This window comes from Equus caballus, chromosome X (genome assembly GCF_041296265.1).
Source record: "Equus caballus isolate H_3958 breed thoroughbred chromosome X, TB-T2T, whole genome shotgun sequence".
In the NCBI taxonomy this organism is placed as follows: Eukaryota; Metazoa; Chordata; class Mammalia; order Perissodactyla; family Equidae; genus Equus; species Equus caballus.
In genome coordinates, this window is record NC_091715.1 from 74,762,135 (window position 1) to 74,775,809 (window position 13,675).

Below are 13,675 nucleotides of genomic sequence, written 5' to 3' on the forward strand. Positions count from 1 at the left end.
AGAAGAAATGGCATTATGCATCCAACTTTCCCCTTTTCAGCTGGCAGCGTCTTGATGATCCCTTGCATATTTCTGGGAGGTAGAGTCTGGCATCCCAGAAATACAGGGAAATCATCAGAATTGAAAGGAACCTTAGAAATCACTTGTCAACTTCCTTCATGTTACAGACATGAAAACTAAAGCCTAGAGATGGATAACTGAGGATTAATTGCTGAATAAAAGAACAAGAAGGAACTCAAATCAAGCTCAAATCCTATTTTCCTCTTTGCATTTTAACTTTCATAGTGAATGGCTCAGGCTTGGTCCTCAAATGGCATCAAATGATGAACTGTAAGTAATCTTTACACTCAATACTTCTTGTAAGACACCATATTCTACCAGCTAGCCAGGCCATAAATTACAAGACTAAGGTCAGGTAAAGATATTTAAAAAGAAAATTTGAAATATTATTAATGTTGGTCAAAAAAAAAATCACAATGCATTTGTCAATACTAGCAAAACCTCAGACTCTGATATGTAATTAGTTCTGCTTTAGGACATCAAGCCATTCATAAGGGTGTAGACTTTTTTAAGGTAGCTGGCAATCTTTGCCTATAACAGTCTCATCTGTCTGAGCGACTACAAAAGGAAGTAACGAAACCAGTTCAGTTCACAACATCCCTTTGTCTACTCTCAGAATGTCAACAGTACCTATTATCTACTTCATTACAGTCATGCATCGTTTAACAATGGGGATACGTTTTGAGAAATGTGGAATTGGGCAATTTTGCCATTGTGAGAATATCACAGAGTGTACTGAAGGTGAACAAAATTTGCCATCCTAAACATCCTAAAATGTGTCTCTTTAACATGGATGATTTTAGGCTGATTAGTTTTAAGGAACAAAAGACTGGAAAGTTTTTCTTGATTAACGACGCCCCCCCCCCCCACGCCCGCTTCCCCGCCTAACAGAACTCAGATAAAAAACCTGTCTAACATGAACTAGGTGGTAGACAGGGAGGAACCTATAAAGGCTTGTTTGTTGGGCTCCCCTCTGTGTTCTTCTATTTCTATGTGGCCAAACACTTGTTTTCCAAATATTTGCTTCTTTTCATCTACTTGTGAATTGTCTTCCTTCCCTTTGAAGTCCCTGACTCTCCCCATGCCCAAAATCTTCTTTTATCTTTAGCTGAGGATGGTATTTAAGTGAGGGCTTCAGCCATTTTGGCAGTTACTTGGTTTTCCTGGGTTTCTCCCATGTATGCACGTTATTAAACTTTTATTTTTCTCCTGTTAATCTGTCTCTTGTCAATTTAATTCTTCGACCAGCCAGAAGAACCTAGAACGGTAAAGAAAAATTCCTTCCTGTCCTACAGTACCTGCACAAACCTAGATGGTATGGCCTACTACACACCTAGGCTATATGGTACTAATCTTACGAGATCACCATTGTATATGCGGTCTGCTGTGGACTGAAATATCATAACGCAGTGCACAACTGTACTTTTCCACCTTTTTCAAGTTAGAATCCCTTGGAGAAACAGGTGTCAGCTATAGACATTTTCCCCAGGAAAAGGCACATACTAACATACAAAATTTTGCATACAATTTCAAGGAGTTTAATAAGTTCACACAGGGGATCAAGAATCGCTGCTCTAGCATTCATCTCAGTGTGTGCTACCTTGTACTGCTATGTATTTATCCTCACTCACTTGTGTCCTGGCTCAGTTAGATCAAAAGTTGCTCGAAGTTGGGAATGGGTGTTGTAACCCTCTCTATCGACAGCCTGGGTGCATTGCTCAGCCCATAGAAGGGACTCAGACTCAATATATGTTAATAATTAATTCTTAACAGAAGGTCATTTGCCCATTTTGTACAAGTCCACTATGGGCTGAGTGCTGTGCAAGCACATTAAGATTCAAAGATGAAAGATCAAGACCTCGCCCTCAAGGAATTCACAGTCTAATGTAAAAGAGAGATAAGTAAACATATGATTACAATAGTGAGAAAAAAGGCTAAAATGGTGTCGAAAACAAATGAGGAAAGGGGCACACAGTAGGAACTGGTGGGAACTGGTCCTCTCAGGTTTCTAGGTTTGTTGACGATGGTGGGTTAGGAGATTAGGAAGATGACATAGAAAGCTTCATGGAAATGAAGCATGCTTGAACTAAGTCCACAACCAACAGAATGCCAGAAGAAGGGTAGAAACATAGAGAAGCAAAAAAACAAAAAAGAGCATGGAATAGAGAAGTATCCCTTAATTATTTCTCTATTGTTTCACTCCCATAGTTAATCAAACACTACTCCTGAAACATACTGTGTTAATACTGCACATATAATACTATTAATTCTGTACTTGTAAACACCTACATGAACATGTTACAACAAATAAATTTGGTCATTCCATCGAGTTCTTTGAACTGAGATTTGATCTAAACCACCATGATAAATTCAGTGTGTTTTAACTGTCCAAAGACAGAAGTCATAACTGCCATGCTAATTCAACTGTGTTGGCAAATTTAGTCTTCTTAAATACTGCAACAATGAGATTTTTGCATTTTATATAGGTGACAAATAAATGTTAGTCAAATTTCAGTTCAAGTTTTTTTTTTAATGTATGACAGGTCTCAAGCTATATGTCATTTTCCTCCTCTATATTCCAAGGAAAAGGTCTGGATTCTACTAAAAGAAATCAGAAGAAGGGATCACCGGCAAATGGTATGAATTAAATTAAACCTCCTTACTTCCTCTGATAGACTGAAGGGTAGTTAACAGTTCATTTTTGTTAGGTATTACACTATTGTTAACAGTACCATTAATTTTAATTATAGTCAGGCACACATACTTTTCAGTGAAAGGAAATTAGTAGCCAATTATTTTGATGTTGAAAATCACATAGGGTAGGCTTAGGTAGAGCAAAAATAACCTGCACTACTAGAATAGGAAACAAAAGCAATTTTAGAGCTATTACTTCAAATTCTGAAAAATTCTGGGGAAAGAAAGCAATTTGTACTAAAATTTCTGAATACTTAACAGCATGTTCAAAACTTTATAATTTAGTAAGCCCTTCCATTTTATTTTATCTTCACGACAGCTTTATAAGGTTGGCAGGTCAGTATGTTTACAGATGAGTAAATACTGCATGACAGAGGCTATATGAGTTGTCCTAATTCACATGTCTCTTAAGAGGCAGAACTGGGATTAGAAATGGATCTTCTGACTCACAGTCCAGTGCTCTTTCCTTTATGATGCTGCTTTAAAAAAAAATCATCTAACACAACTACACTTCCATAAATTATATCCTTTAAACCATAGTGATAACTGGGCCTTTTAGTCATCCACTCTGTTCAAGAAGTGACCTAATTTGCACCTCCTCAAGCGTTCACATTTTATTCTTGGTTTATCTTGGCCAGCTCAGCACAGGATATGTATCAATATTATCAGTATGGCTTGCATAATTTAATCCTCTCACCAAATGTCTTTCCATGTTTCAGATTTACAAACTAATGAAGGCAAAAGAGCCGACATGAGCTATCAATCAATTACTATTACTTACATGTTGTCATTGTGCCAAGTTTTATTCAATGGCAACATACCAAGCTACTCTACTTTTTATAATCCTAACTCCTGGAAGGAGGAATTACAGCGATATGGAAATCCTGTGACGGTATTTCAGTTGTGAAAAACAATTTCATCCTTCTTCAATTCAGGGCTTCCCACAGCTTGGTTCCTAACCCCAAACTCATTGCTTAAGTGGGAACACAGGTGCAACTGACGAAGTTTTAAAGCTTTAGAGAACTATAAGTTTCCTCGTGTGCTAAATCAGATTACTAACAAGCAAACACTCACCTTAGTTTGGAGGGCTGGTATTAAGCACTTTACCTCATTACCAGTCACCTCCATTCAGAAAAAGTAAGAAGTTCCACAAAAGCTATTGCATTCAAAACCTATACCTCCGCCCCAAACCTCTGGCAAACTCCTGCCGGCTCTGTTTCCGAACCACTCCCTCTCTGTTTCTAAGAACAGGAAAAATTCACTGAAATGACAGGTGACAGTAGATCTCAATGAGGGAAGGTTCGCGCTCAAGAATCTTGCTCAAACCAGTCCCGCGACTCCTCTGACTCTTGCCAAAGCAGTCTCACGTCCCGATTCTAGGATGGCGGCGGCCACCAGAAAAACAACAACAAAACAAAACAAGCTGCCGGCGCCTACCAATCGGCGTCAGTGCCCTCACCCCTCCACAACTAAATTTAAAAGGTCACCACCACCACCCGGCGCCTCCCAGGGCCCCAGCCCCTGCTCTTTCCCACTTCCCTTAGCCCTAGCAGCAGCTTTTCAGACCGGAAAGGATACTCTCCATATTCGACATGGTCCCACGACTTTTCTCGGGAGGCACCAGCCAGAAGTGGCAGCACGGCTTTCCTGGGAAGGTGCTCAGAGCACCGCCCTAGTCTCGAGCCGCAGCCCGCCCGGCTCCTAGGTGTGCAATCCCACTTCCTGTTTCTGCACACGGCCCGCCGGGGGGTGGAGCCTCTGCGCCCAAGGGGCGGGGCTGGGGTAACGCCAAAATGGCTGCCGCTTTGAGAGGCGGTTGGGGTGGGCTGCAGTCGCTGGGGGGCGTTGAGGGGTTTGAGGGCAAGAGGTTACGCTCCTCCCCCTTGTGTCCTCCGCGTGCACCCTAGTCTAACCCAATGCCTAACGGTTTTTCTCACCCAGCTAACCTGGTTTTCTCTCCTTTGTCGTCCTCTGAACTCTTTTTAACCTTCCGCCCCACCTCTTCCCTCAGATTTCACTCTATCCTTGGCCCCTCACTTCTCCTCTCAGAGCTTGTGTCTTACGGATGAAGGAAAAAGGTATAGGGCTTTTAAAGTACTTTGTTTAAAAAAACCTATAATCGTATGAACTAAGGGCGTAAGGGATTAGCGGGGTTGGTAATTTTGAGTTGTGAGGTTCAGCTCAAATTTTAAAAAGGCTCATGATCCTTAAAGTTTTAGTTGGAAGGGGAGGACAAAAAAAGGAAGGCTAGGTTCAAGGGGCGAAGTTGCTGTGCAATATATAATCGTAATAAATAAGTTATTTTTTATGATAGATGGTGTAAAATATGAAAATTACTACGACATCTTTCTATAATGGGCGGGGAGGTTAATCGAAATACTGCATACTGGTTGGCGTTCTGTATGTGAGTGTTAAAATAGCCAATGGTAATTTATTAGGCGCCATCTCTCGATTTCTGGGAAGGAAGGAGATCCCTGGCGTGAGTGTCGCTGCATTTAAATTCAAAACTCTTGGAAATTCTAAGGAAGGGCTAAGAGATCTTTTCGGGAAAAACAGGAATGATTTTACTGAGGAATTTTATAAGTTCGGCGTTAATGTTTTTCTCTTTAAAATTTCAGTATGTGAGGAAAATGAGGAGTATATAATTGGCTAAGCTTCTTTTTATCTTTAGGATCGTTTCATATTGAACCAAAATGCTTCTAAAAGCTGTTGTTTTACTCTTTTGTGTTGACGATGATTGGTAGGCTTCAGACTGTTACCTAAGGATAAACCGATAAACCCTCCGTGCGGAGAAACAAACCTTTTCGAATATAAGGTTCTGGGAAAGTACAATCTGGGAAAGTACACTTCCATAGATGAAACTGTATAAAGATTATTTTTATTTTTTGATCTTACTCTATATATTTGAGATGCAAGATTTACTTTTATAGAGATGGACAAAACTGGGCAGATATCATTTCATCACTTTCCATGCTAGATAAACAATTGTATTTCACTGCGAACTTTTTTTTTGGTATAAAGGTAAAAAATATTTTTAAAGAAGTTCTTCCCTAGGTGCTTAATAGGTATTAACACAGCTCGTTCAATAAATCCACATGTAGAGCAGAACGATAAAGTTTAAGCATTTCCTAGTTTTATGTCAAGATCTTTTAGTTATATGTAGGTAATCTCTAAGAATAAGCCTGTTTTAAAAAGTGTTTTTAAAGTGTTTTTGCATATTGTAGAAGTTCTTAAGAAAGGGACCCTTAGGATAGGATCAGGTTTTTAGTAAAATTGAGATATGAAGATATTTGTTCAGTTAGGAAATTTGTTGTTGATGCCCATCTTAAGTATAAAAAAGAAATTAAAAATAGCATATATCCTTGATTTACTAACGATTTAGAAGATTAAAAAGTTTATTCTTATGAATTCTGAACTAATTTTGACTCTAAAAATTGCTCTCATATTTTTTCTTGTATACCTTATTTCTTAAAGTTACTTTATTTTTTTATCTTAAGCACAGTATAGAACTATTTAAAGTATATGTATATTCAGTTATAACTGCTCTTAAAAGCAAGGAATTGAAATCTGTTAAAATCATAAACTTTGTTTTATTACAGAGAGAGTATAGAAAGGAAAGACATCAAATTTTAGTTGTTTTTATTAAATATTGAATACCTATAAAACAATATTTGTAAAACGTGAGTATAGAATAAACAAAAGCAATGCAGCAAGCACCTGTGGCCTTTCACCCAATTTAACGAAAGAAAATTACCATTCCCTTTAAATTCCCTTGCATACCCCTTTCCTAAGCACATTCCTTTCCTTCCCTCTTTAGAAGCAACTGCTGTCTCGAATTTATATATAATTTCCCTGTTATTCTTTATAGTTTTGCCATAGTATTTGTATCCTTAAATAATATTTGTGTTGCATGTTTTTGAACTTTGTGTAAATGAAATCACAGTGCTTTTCTTCTTTGACTTGCTTTTGTAACTCATCATAATGTTCGCTTTTTTGTGTTATTGCGTATAACCATAGTTCATTTATTTTCACTGCTGCAGAGTATTCCACTGTATGAATATTTTGTAATTTATTCATCTGTTCTCATGATGGATATTTGGATTGTTTCCAGGCTAATATAGCCTCTAGGAATATATTAGTGTTAGATTAACACATGCTCTTATTAAACAGTTATAATCAATAACTTATTTTGGTCTGCTAAATATGTTAGAATGAAATCTGGAAATGCTTATTTTATCATAGTGATGATTAAGGTTAACCTTTTTAAACCCATATGTAATCTTTAAAAATATAATTTTACTCTCTTAGCCTAGGCACAATTAGTCATTCATTGTTTGTTGTATTTATTCATATTTCTTATTTTGGGGGCTTATCTTGAATCCTGGCTTTGTGTATTCCACTCGGTCAAAATTAGGAATACCTCCTACCCTGTTTCACCTAAATAGGCAACTATCTTTTTCTCCTTTCACCCTTAGAACAAGACTATAATGAAGATGATAGGCATGGGACCTCCCAAGTTATTCTTTTGAGACTTAGTTAACTCTAAATATGAAGGTTTAACTCAAGCAACATCAGTCAAATATTGATAAACTCAGATATCATAAATTTCACCTATATTTACTTAGAAAGATGTGTTTTAAAAGATCTGTGAATTTTCACTGGGATAATTGAGATGTAAAGAACCAATACAGTATCCCAAGTTAACTCAGCAGCTATTGAATATGTTAAAATTTGACATGAATAAAGCTAATGTGCTAAATTATAATAATTCCCCCAGGAAACTGAGTTATTTTTATGATTAATCATTCTTAGTTCTCTAAATATTTTGCAATCCACCATGTTACAAAGAACAAGCTTTGATTTTTAAAGTTAAAAACACTTATAAGACAATGCAGTTGAAATCGAAATCACTTAACTTTTAAAATTTAATTTCGGTTGTTTTGTGACAGTGCATTTTTATCTTTTAGCTAATAATTCCAAGATGGTTATAAAATTAAATGGTATATCACAGTTAGACTTCCATTGAAATAGAAAGAAAGGAGTACACCAGAAATGAGAATGGTGTAGTATTATATAGTATTTCTCAAACTTTGGTGCCCTTGTTAAAAATACGGATGGCAGGTCCTCACTTTTATAGATTCTGATAGAATAAGTTTGGAGGGGGCCCAGAAGCCTGTATTTTGCCTCAATTTGTCTAATGGAAATGAACATTCTAATATAGAGTAATGTAAATCTTATATTGCCTAAAATAGCTCAATTTGGTTGGAACTTCATGGTTTACAGAGTGCTTTTTATATATCATTTCATTTGATATTTACAGTAAAATGAGGCAACCTGGGCAGGTATTATCATCCTCTTTTTACCAATTAAATAAAGGAAAAATCGAAGCTCAGAGAAATTATAGGCTTTGCCCAAACAAGCTTTGAGCAAATGGAGTCTGTCTTCAGTTCAGGACTCTGATTTCTAATCCAGTACTTTTGAATGCAGATAGCAGATTGGCAAGGAGGAATCATAAATAAAGCCACTTCTGCGTCTTGCTTTCTATAGCTCAGGCACCAATTTAGTATAAGAGTAAATTGAAGAATTCTTCCAGCTGGCCGGCAGTCTTCCTGGTATCTATAAGAAGGTTCAGTTTCCTAGAAATCCTAGAGAGGTGTAAACTGAGGGTTTTTTCCTGTTCAAAATGGAGAAACTTTTTCCCTAGGCAGGCAAAGAACATATTGTTGGTTTCGTTTCATTCTACCGTTTTTGATTAGATTTGCAAAATTTCCTAGCCTACAATTCTTCAAGTGACAAGTGAATGAGATTAGAGCTACAGAGGGAGTGAAGTTCTATTAACTGAGGCAAATAGAAGATGAGGCAGAAACACAAGAGAAATGGGTTTGAGTGCCTGCCATAGGTGACCTGAAAAATTATCCGATTTATAATTAGGAAATGAGAGATGAACGCAAGGAGACAAGATGAGAAGCTGAATGTAAATTTCAAGTGAATAGAAAACAAAAGACAAAAAAATAGTCTTGGATAGTTAGGAAAAATGCATCCACATATTTACCATTTCTATAAGTGATTGTTTCTAATATTTCATTGTTATTTTAATAAATGGTGACATTTGGTGATTATAATATATATTTATCAGAAAGAACATTTCTCTAGAAACCTTTGATTTTTGTGTTTTTTTTGAGGAAGATTAGCCCTGAGCTAGCTACTGCCAATCCTCCTCTTTTTGTTGAGGAAGACTGGCCCTGAGCTAACATCCTTGCCTATCGTCCTCTACTTTTATACGTAGGATGCCTACCTCAGCATGGCTTTTGCCAGGTGGTGCCATGTCTGCACCCCGGATCCAAACCAGCGAACCCTGGCCTTCCGAGGAGCAGAACGTGCGAACTTAACCACTGCACCACCAGGCCGGCCCCTTAGAAACCTTTGATTTTAACAGAGTGTTCAAGACTGTAAAATTTTCCTTTGCCAGGAAACCTTTTTAAAACTTGAATACTCAAATTATATTTTTTTATCATTAGCTGAGGTGATTGATTCTTAAAGGGTGATATGGTGAGAAAGAATAAAGCATTTGCTATTATTAGAGATACTTTCCCACTTTGGGATGATTCCAATTAGTTTTGAGAGTTGTGTGATACAGAATTCTTTAATATAGGTGTAAGTGCTCATAGAGAAACTCATTTTTAATAAACCTTTTCTTTATCTCTATTATTCTACAATCCAGGAGCTGTTTGAAGAAAACTGTTAAGAAGAAGCAAAACTAAGAGACCCTTTTCAGAAGAGCAAGTGAAGATAAGGTAAAAAACAAACAAAAAAACACTCACTCTCTTAAGACTACTGTTCTGTACTCCTGTATCCCATTTTACTGGCCGCAGAACCTATACACTTAGTTCCACACTGCTTTTATTTACTGTTATTTTCATACCACTCTTTATCCTAGATCGATTCTGGAATCTCAAGTCAAAATTCTGTCAAAGCCATTCCCGTGGTTTTAGAACTTTATCTGATAATTGGGTAGAACACTTAGCCTTTGTAAATTTTTTTCTATCCCCTAGATATCAGTACTCATCCCCCGCAAGTTGTGACAACCAAAAATGTTTCTGGAGATTGCCAAATACCCTCTAAAGAATAAAATCACCCCCAGTTAATAAGCACTGCTCTAGCTCTAGCATCATCTAACACTGCCTTTGTATCAAACCAACAGACACAACAACAATAGCAACAAAAAGGTTTTTCAGCTTGCTCTTTCTTGGGAATAACATAGCAAGAGCAAAGCAACAATAACATCTCTAGATTTTGAACCACTGTACTAAAATTGGTAAAGTTAGGATCCAGGAAAGGGCTTTTGAAGTCATTGTAAAATTGTTCACTTTTGAGGCAGTGGAAAGAGCAGGGCATTTGGAGTCATTCAGAACTAGGTTTTAATTTCTGGTTCCCATACTTAATAGCTGATTATCTTGAACAAGTTATTTAACCTCTTTGTATTTCGATTTCCTCATTTGCAAAAACAGAGATAGTATTTATTTCTTAGGTTTATTGTAAGGATTAAATGAGATTATTCTGAATGTTGGACTACTTAGAATAGAGGCTCTCAGAAATGGAAGCTAAGTAATGTCCTCTGCAACCAAAAAAAAAACCCTCAAAAAAGAGGTAAACATCGGGGCTGGCCCCGTGGCCGAGTGGTTAAGTTCGCGCGCTCCGCTGCAGGCGGCCCAGTGTTTCGTTAGTTCGAATCCTGGGCGCGGACATGGCACTGCTCCTCAGACCACGCTGAGGCAGCGTCCCACATGCCACAACTAGAAGAACCCACAACGAAGAATACACAAGTATGTACCAGGGGGGCTTTGGGGAGAAAAAGGAAAAAATAAAATCTTAAAAAAAAAAAAAAAAAAAGAGGTAAACATCATCAACAGAGAGGTATTTGAAACAAAAGAGAGAACCATACTTGTATAAAAGCATGTTACTTTGTTGCTTGGAAAAATTAGGTTTTTTCTAGTGACCATTTCTTGAGAAAGAATTAATGTCAAGAGAAGAGGGGCCAGAGAAAGACAGTTACAACAAGTGCTAGGGGCTTTGATCAGAATAGACTGTTTAATATTCTATATAGAAAGAATGAGTAAATGTTGACTGAATCAGTTTGTACAATCATGGACTGTATGGGTAGAGTAAATGTGAATTTTGCTCCTAGGATGTTGAGTAATTAAGAGTAGGTAATCTTCCTATGACTCAGCCTACTTAAAGTTAGAAGGAGGTATTCAATGTATTTTTTTTTTTTTTCGAGGAAGATTAGCTCTGAGCTAACTGCTGCCAATCCTCCTCTTTTTGCTGAGGAAGACTGGCCCTGAGCTAACATCCATGCCCATCTTCCTCTACTTGATATGTGGGACACCTACCACAGCTTGGCTTGCCACGCAGTGCCATGTGCGCACCCAGGATCCGAACCGGTGAACCCCAGGCTGTTGAAGCAGAATGTGCGCACTTAACTGCTGCACCACTGGGCCACCCCCCCCATTGTATTTTGTTTTTAATAAGTTTAGCTGCACATTCTCCCAATATTACATGATTCTCTTTGTAGTTTTATAAGAAATTTTATGAGAAATTTTTAAAATATTGAAAATGTAAATAATAATATATTAAACGTCTATGTTTCCACCTCCCCCCAAAATTTACAACCGTTCATATTTTGTCATATTTTTTTCAAGTCCTTTTTAAAACAATAGATGAAGTTGAAGTCTCCTTTGACCACACTCACTAGTCTTATTCTCTGCTCTCCCTGCTGGATGTAACTACTTTCATGAAGTAGTATGTGTTCTTTTCTATACATAAATATGCATTCATCGATAATATACTACATTTTGTATATGTTTTTAAATTTACATAAATATTACACTTAGTATATGTCTAGGTTCCATACATTTTTTACTTCTTTTACTTTTTCTAGATCAGTCTCACCAGGCATTTAAAAAAATTTTTGGTTTTCTAGGGACCAGCTTTTAGCTTGACTGGTCTTTTCTATTGATGTTTGCTTTCTATTTCATTAATTTTTGCTCTTTTAAAATTTCTTAAAGGTTCCATACCTTTTACTCAGCATTGTTTTTGAGATCTACCCATGTTCATGTATTTACATTTGTTTATGTAATAATCCATCATGTAAATATGGCACATTTTATTTGTCCATTCCCTTCTTGATAGACATTTATAAGTTGCTTTCTTTTTTTTTCAGTCGCAAACAATGCCACAGTGACTCACTGTGTTTCACAGTAGGCATTTGCAAGAGTTCTCTAACATATATTCTGGAAGAGTTCTCTAAATAATTCTGGAAATTATTGGGAAATAGGGTAGAAATAGCTATTTTAAGATAAATAAAAGAGGTACTATTTTATATGTTAAAAGATTTTATATACTGAAAATGAAGATTAAAAAATGAGTTAAATTTGCATGCATTTTGTGAAAGAGCTGGCTTTTACTTGGGATTGGTGACTTAGAAATCAGACATTCCTGCTTATTTCAAGACCAATTCAATGAAATATTGATTGCCTACTGTGTGCTTAGCACTACACAACTGACATTATCAGAAACAGAGTACTGAGCTGGATGGACTATGGGTCTGACTCCAGAAAGGCTTTTATTATACTCTAACTCAGTTAGAAGGAAAAACGATATACAGGACAAGATCAATGTATCAGGCAAAAATCTATAAAAATGTAAGTATATTGGGTTAGTTGCCTATTTGATTTGTAGCCATGGTCTAGCAGGATTGTCGTATGCTTTCATCTTTTCTGAACCTCACAATTTTAAAGACCGTTGTTGGTTCATTGTAGCTGAGATGTACTGAAAGTTAACATTTTCATGTATATAATTCTTTTTCCTAAAATGGGTATTGGGTAATGCATATGAAGATATATAGGGGAATATACTTATATATCACTTGATCCACTATAAAACTAGAATAAAAGAGGCAATCAATTAAAAGAAATTTTGACAAGAATGTATAGAAAAAATAAGAATTTATGAAAAAAATGTAGCACTATGGGAAGCCAGTCCTGTATGCACTCTTGACAGCAACTTATTCAATGATATTTATCAGACTTTTTATCATTGAATTTTTAATTGAGATAACCACTTTGACCACAACAAGTCTCAAATTCCATATTCAGCCAAAACAGGCTTAAAATTTTATTTCATAAATTATTCCAGACCTTGTGTTTCTTAGTTGCCTAAGAACAAAACAGTGAATTTCTATGGCAACTTAATTCAACTAACCCATTTCTAAGTCAGATCCTAAGCTGAAGCTTAATCACAACTAGGTGATGACCAAACTACGCAAAAATTAAAAGGTTGGTGTGAATTAAGCCTTTCATTTTTTATTTCAACCTTAAGATAACCTATCATTTAAGATGTATTTATGAAAAGGGTATAAAGGATTGTCTTCAAAATTGCCTTTGACAATTGCATTAATAAATAAAGTATGGTTTTAATAAACAGTTTTTCAACTCTGGATAGATGTAGGAAAAAAAGATTATGGACAGATATTTGACAAGCGTATTCTTCATTATATCATTCTTTTACATTTCTTCTTTCTTTTTTAGAAACCAGTAGTATTTCTCTATTAGTATTCCTTTCTCTTTTCTTAATAGCCTTTCTTCTATTTTTTTTTCTTACTAATTCTCATATTCATCTTCAGTACAAGCCTTTTGGATATTTTGAAATCATGCTTGACCAAGGAATCTCAAGCTCAACCTAGATTTCTATACTTTAGACCCAGAAGAGTCTACTAGAATTCATAGGATGCAGTGCAATTAAAATGAAGATTTAGCCAATAGTCTTAAATTACGCAAAGTGGGACCATGCCAGGTGCATGAGTGTATAAATGTTCTGATACCATGTTTCTTACTATTTACTATAAGCCTATCAACTTCTGAAA

At 36.3% G+C, this 13,675-nt stretch overlaps 2 protein-coding genes across 2 annotated transcripts in view; one reads left to right on the forward strand and one right to left on the reverse strand.

Annotated features, from left to right (window-relative positions):
- Positions 1-4,537, reverse strand: part of LOC100071734 (charged multivesicular body protein 1B2) — a 43,981-nt gene extending 39,444 nt beyond the window's left edge. The window contains exon 1 of the mRNA XM_001501265.5: positions 4,333-4,537. Coding sequence (XP_001501315.1) covers positions 4,333-4,348 — 16 coding nt within the window. The 5' untranslated portion in view covers positions 4,349-4,537. The remainder of the gene's footprint in view (positions 1-4,332) is intronic.
- The window catches only part of TENT5D (terminal nucleotidyltransferase 5D), a 62,155-nt gene continuing 53,013 nt past the window's right edge, over positions 4,534-13,675 (forward strand). Inside the window, exons 1-2 of the mRNA XM_023633560.2 lie at positions 4,534-4,832; positions 9,476-9,548. The gene's annotated coding sequence lies outside the window, so the exon portion shown is untranslated. The remainder of the gene's footprint in view (positions 4,833-9,475; positions 9,549-13,675) is intronic.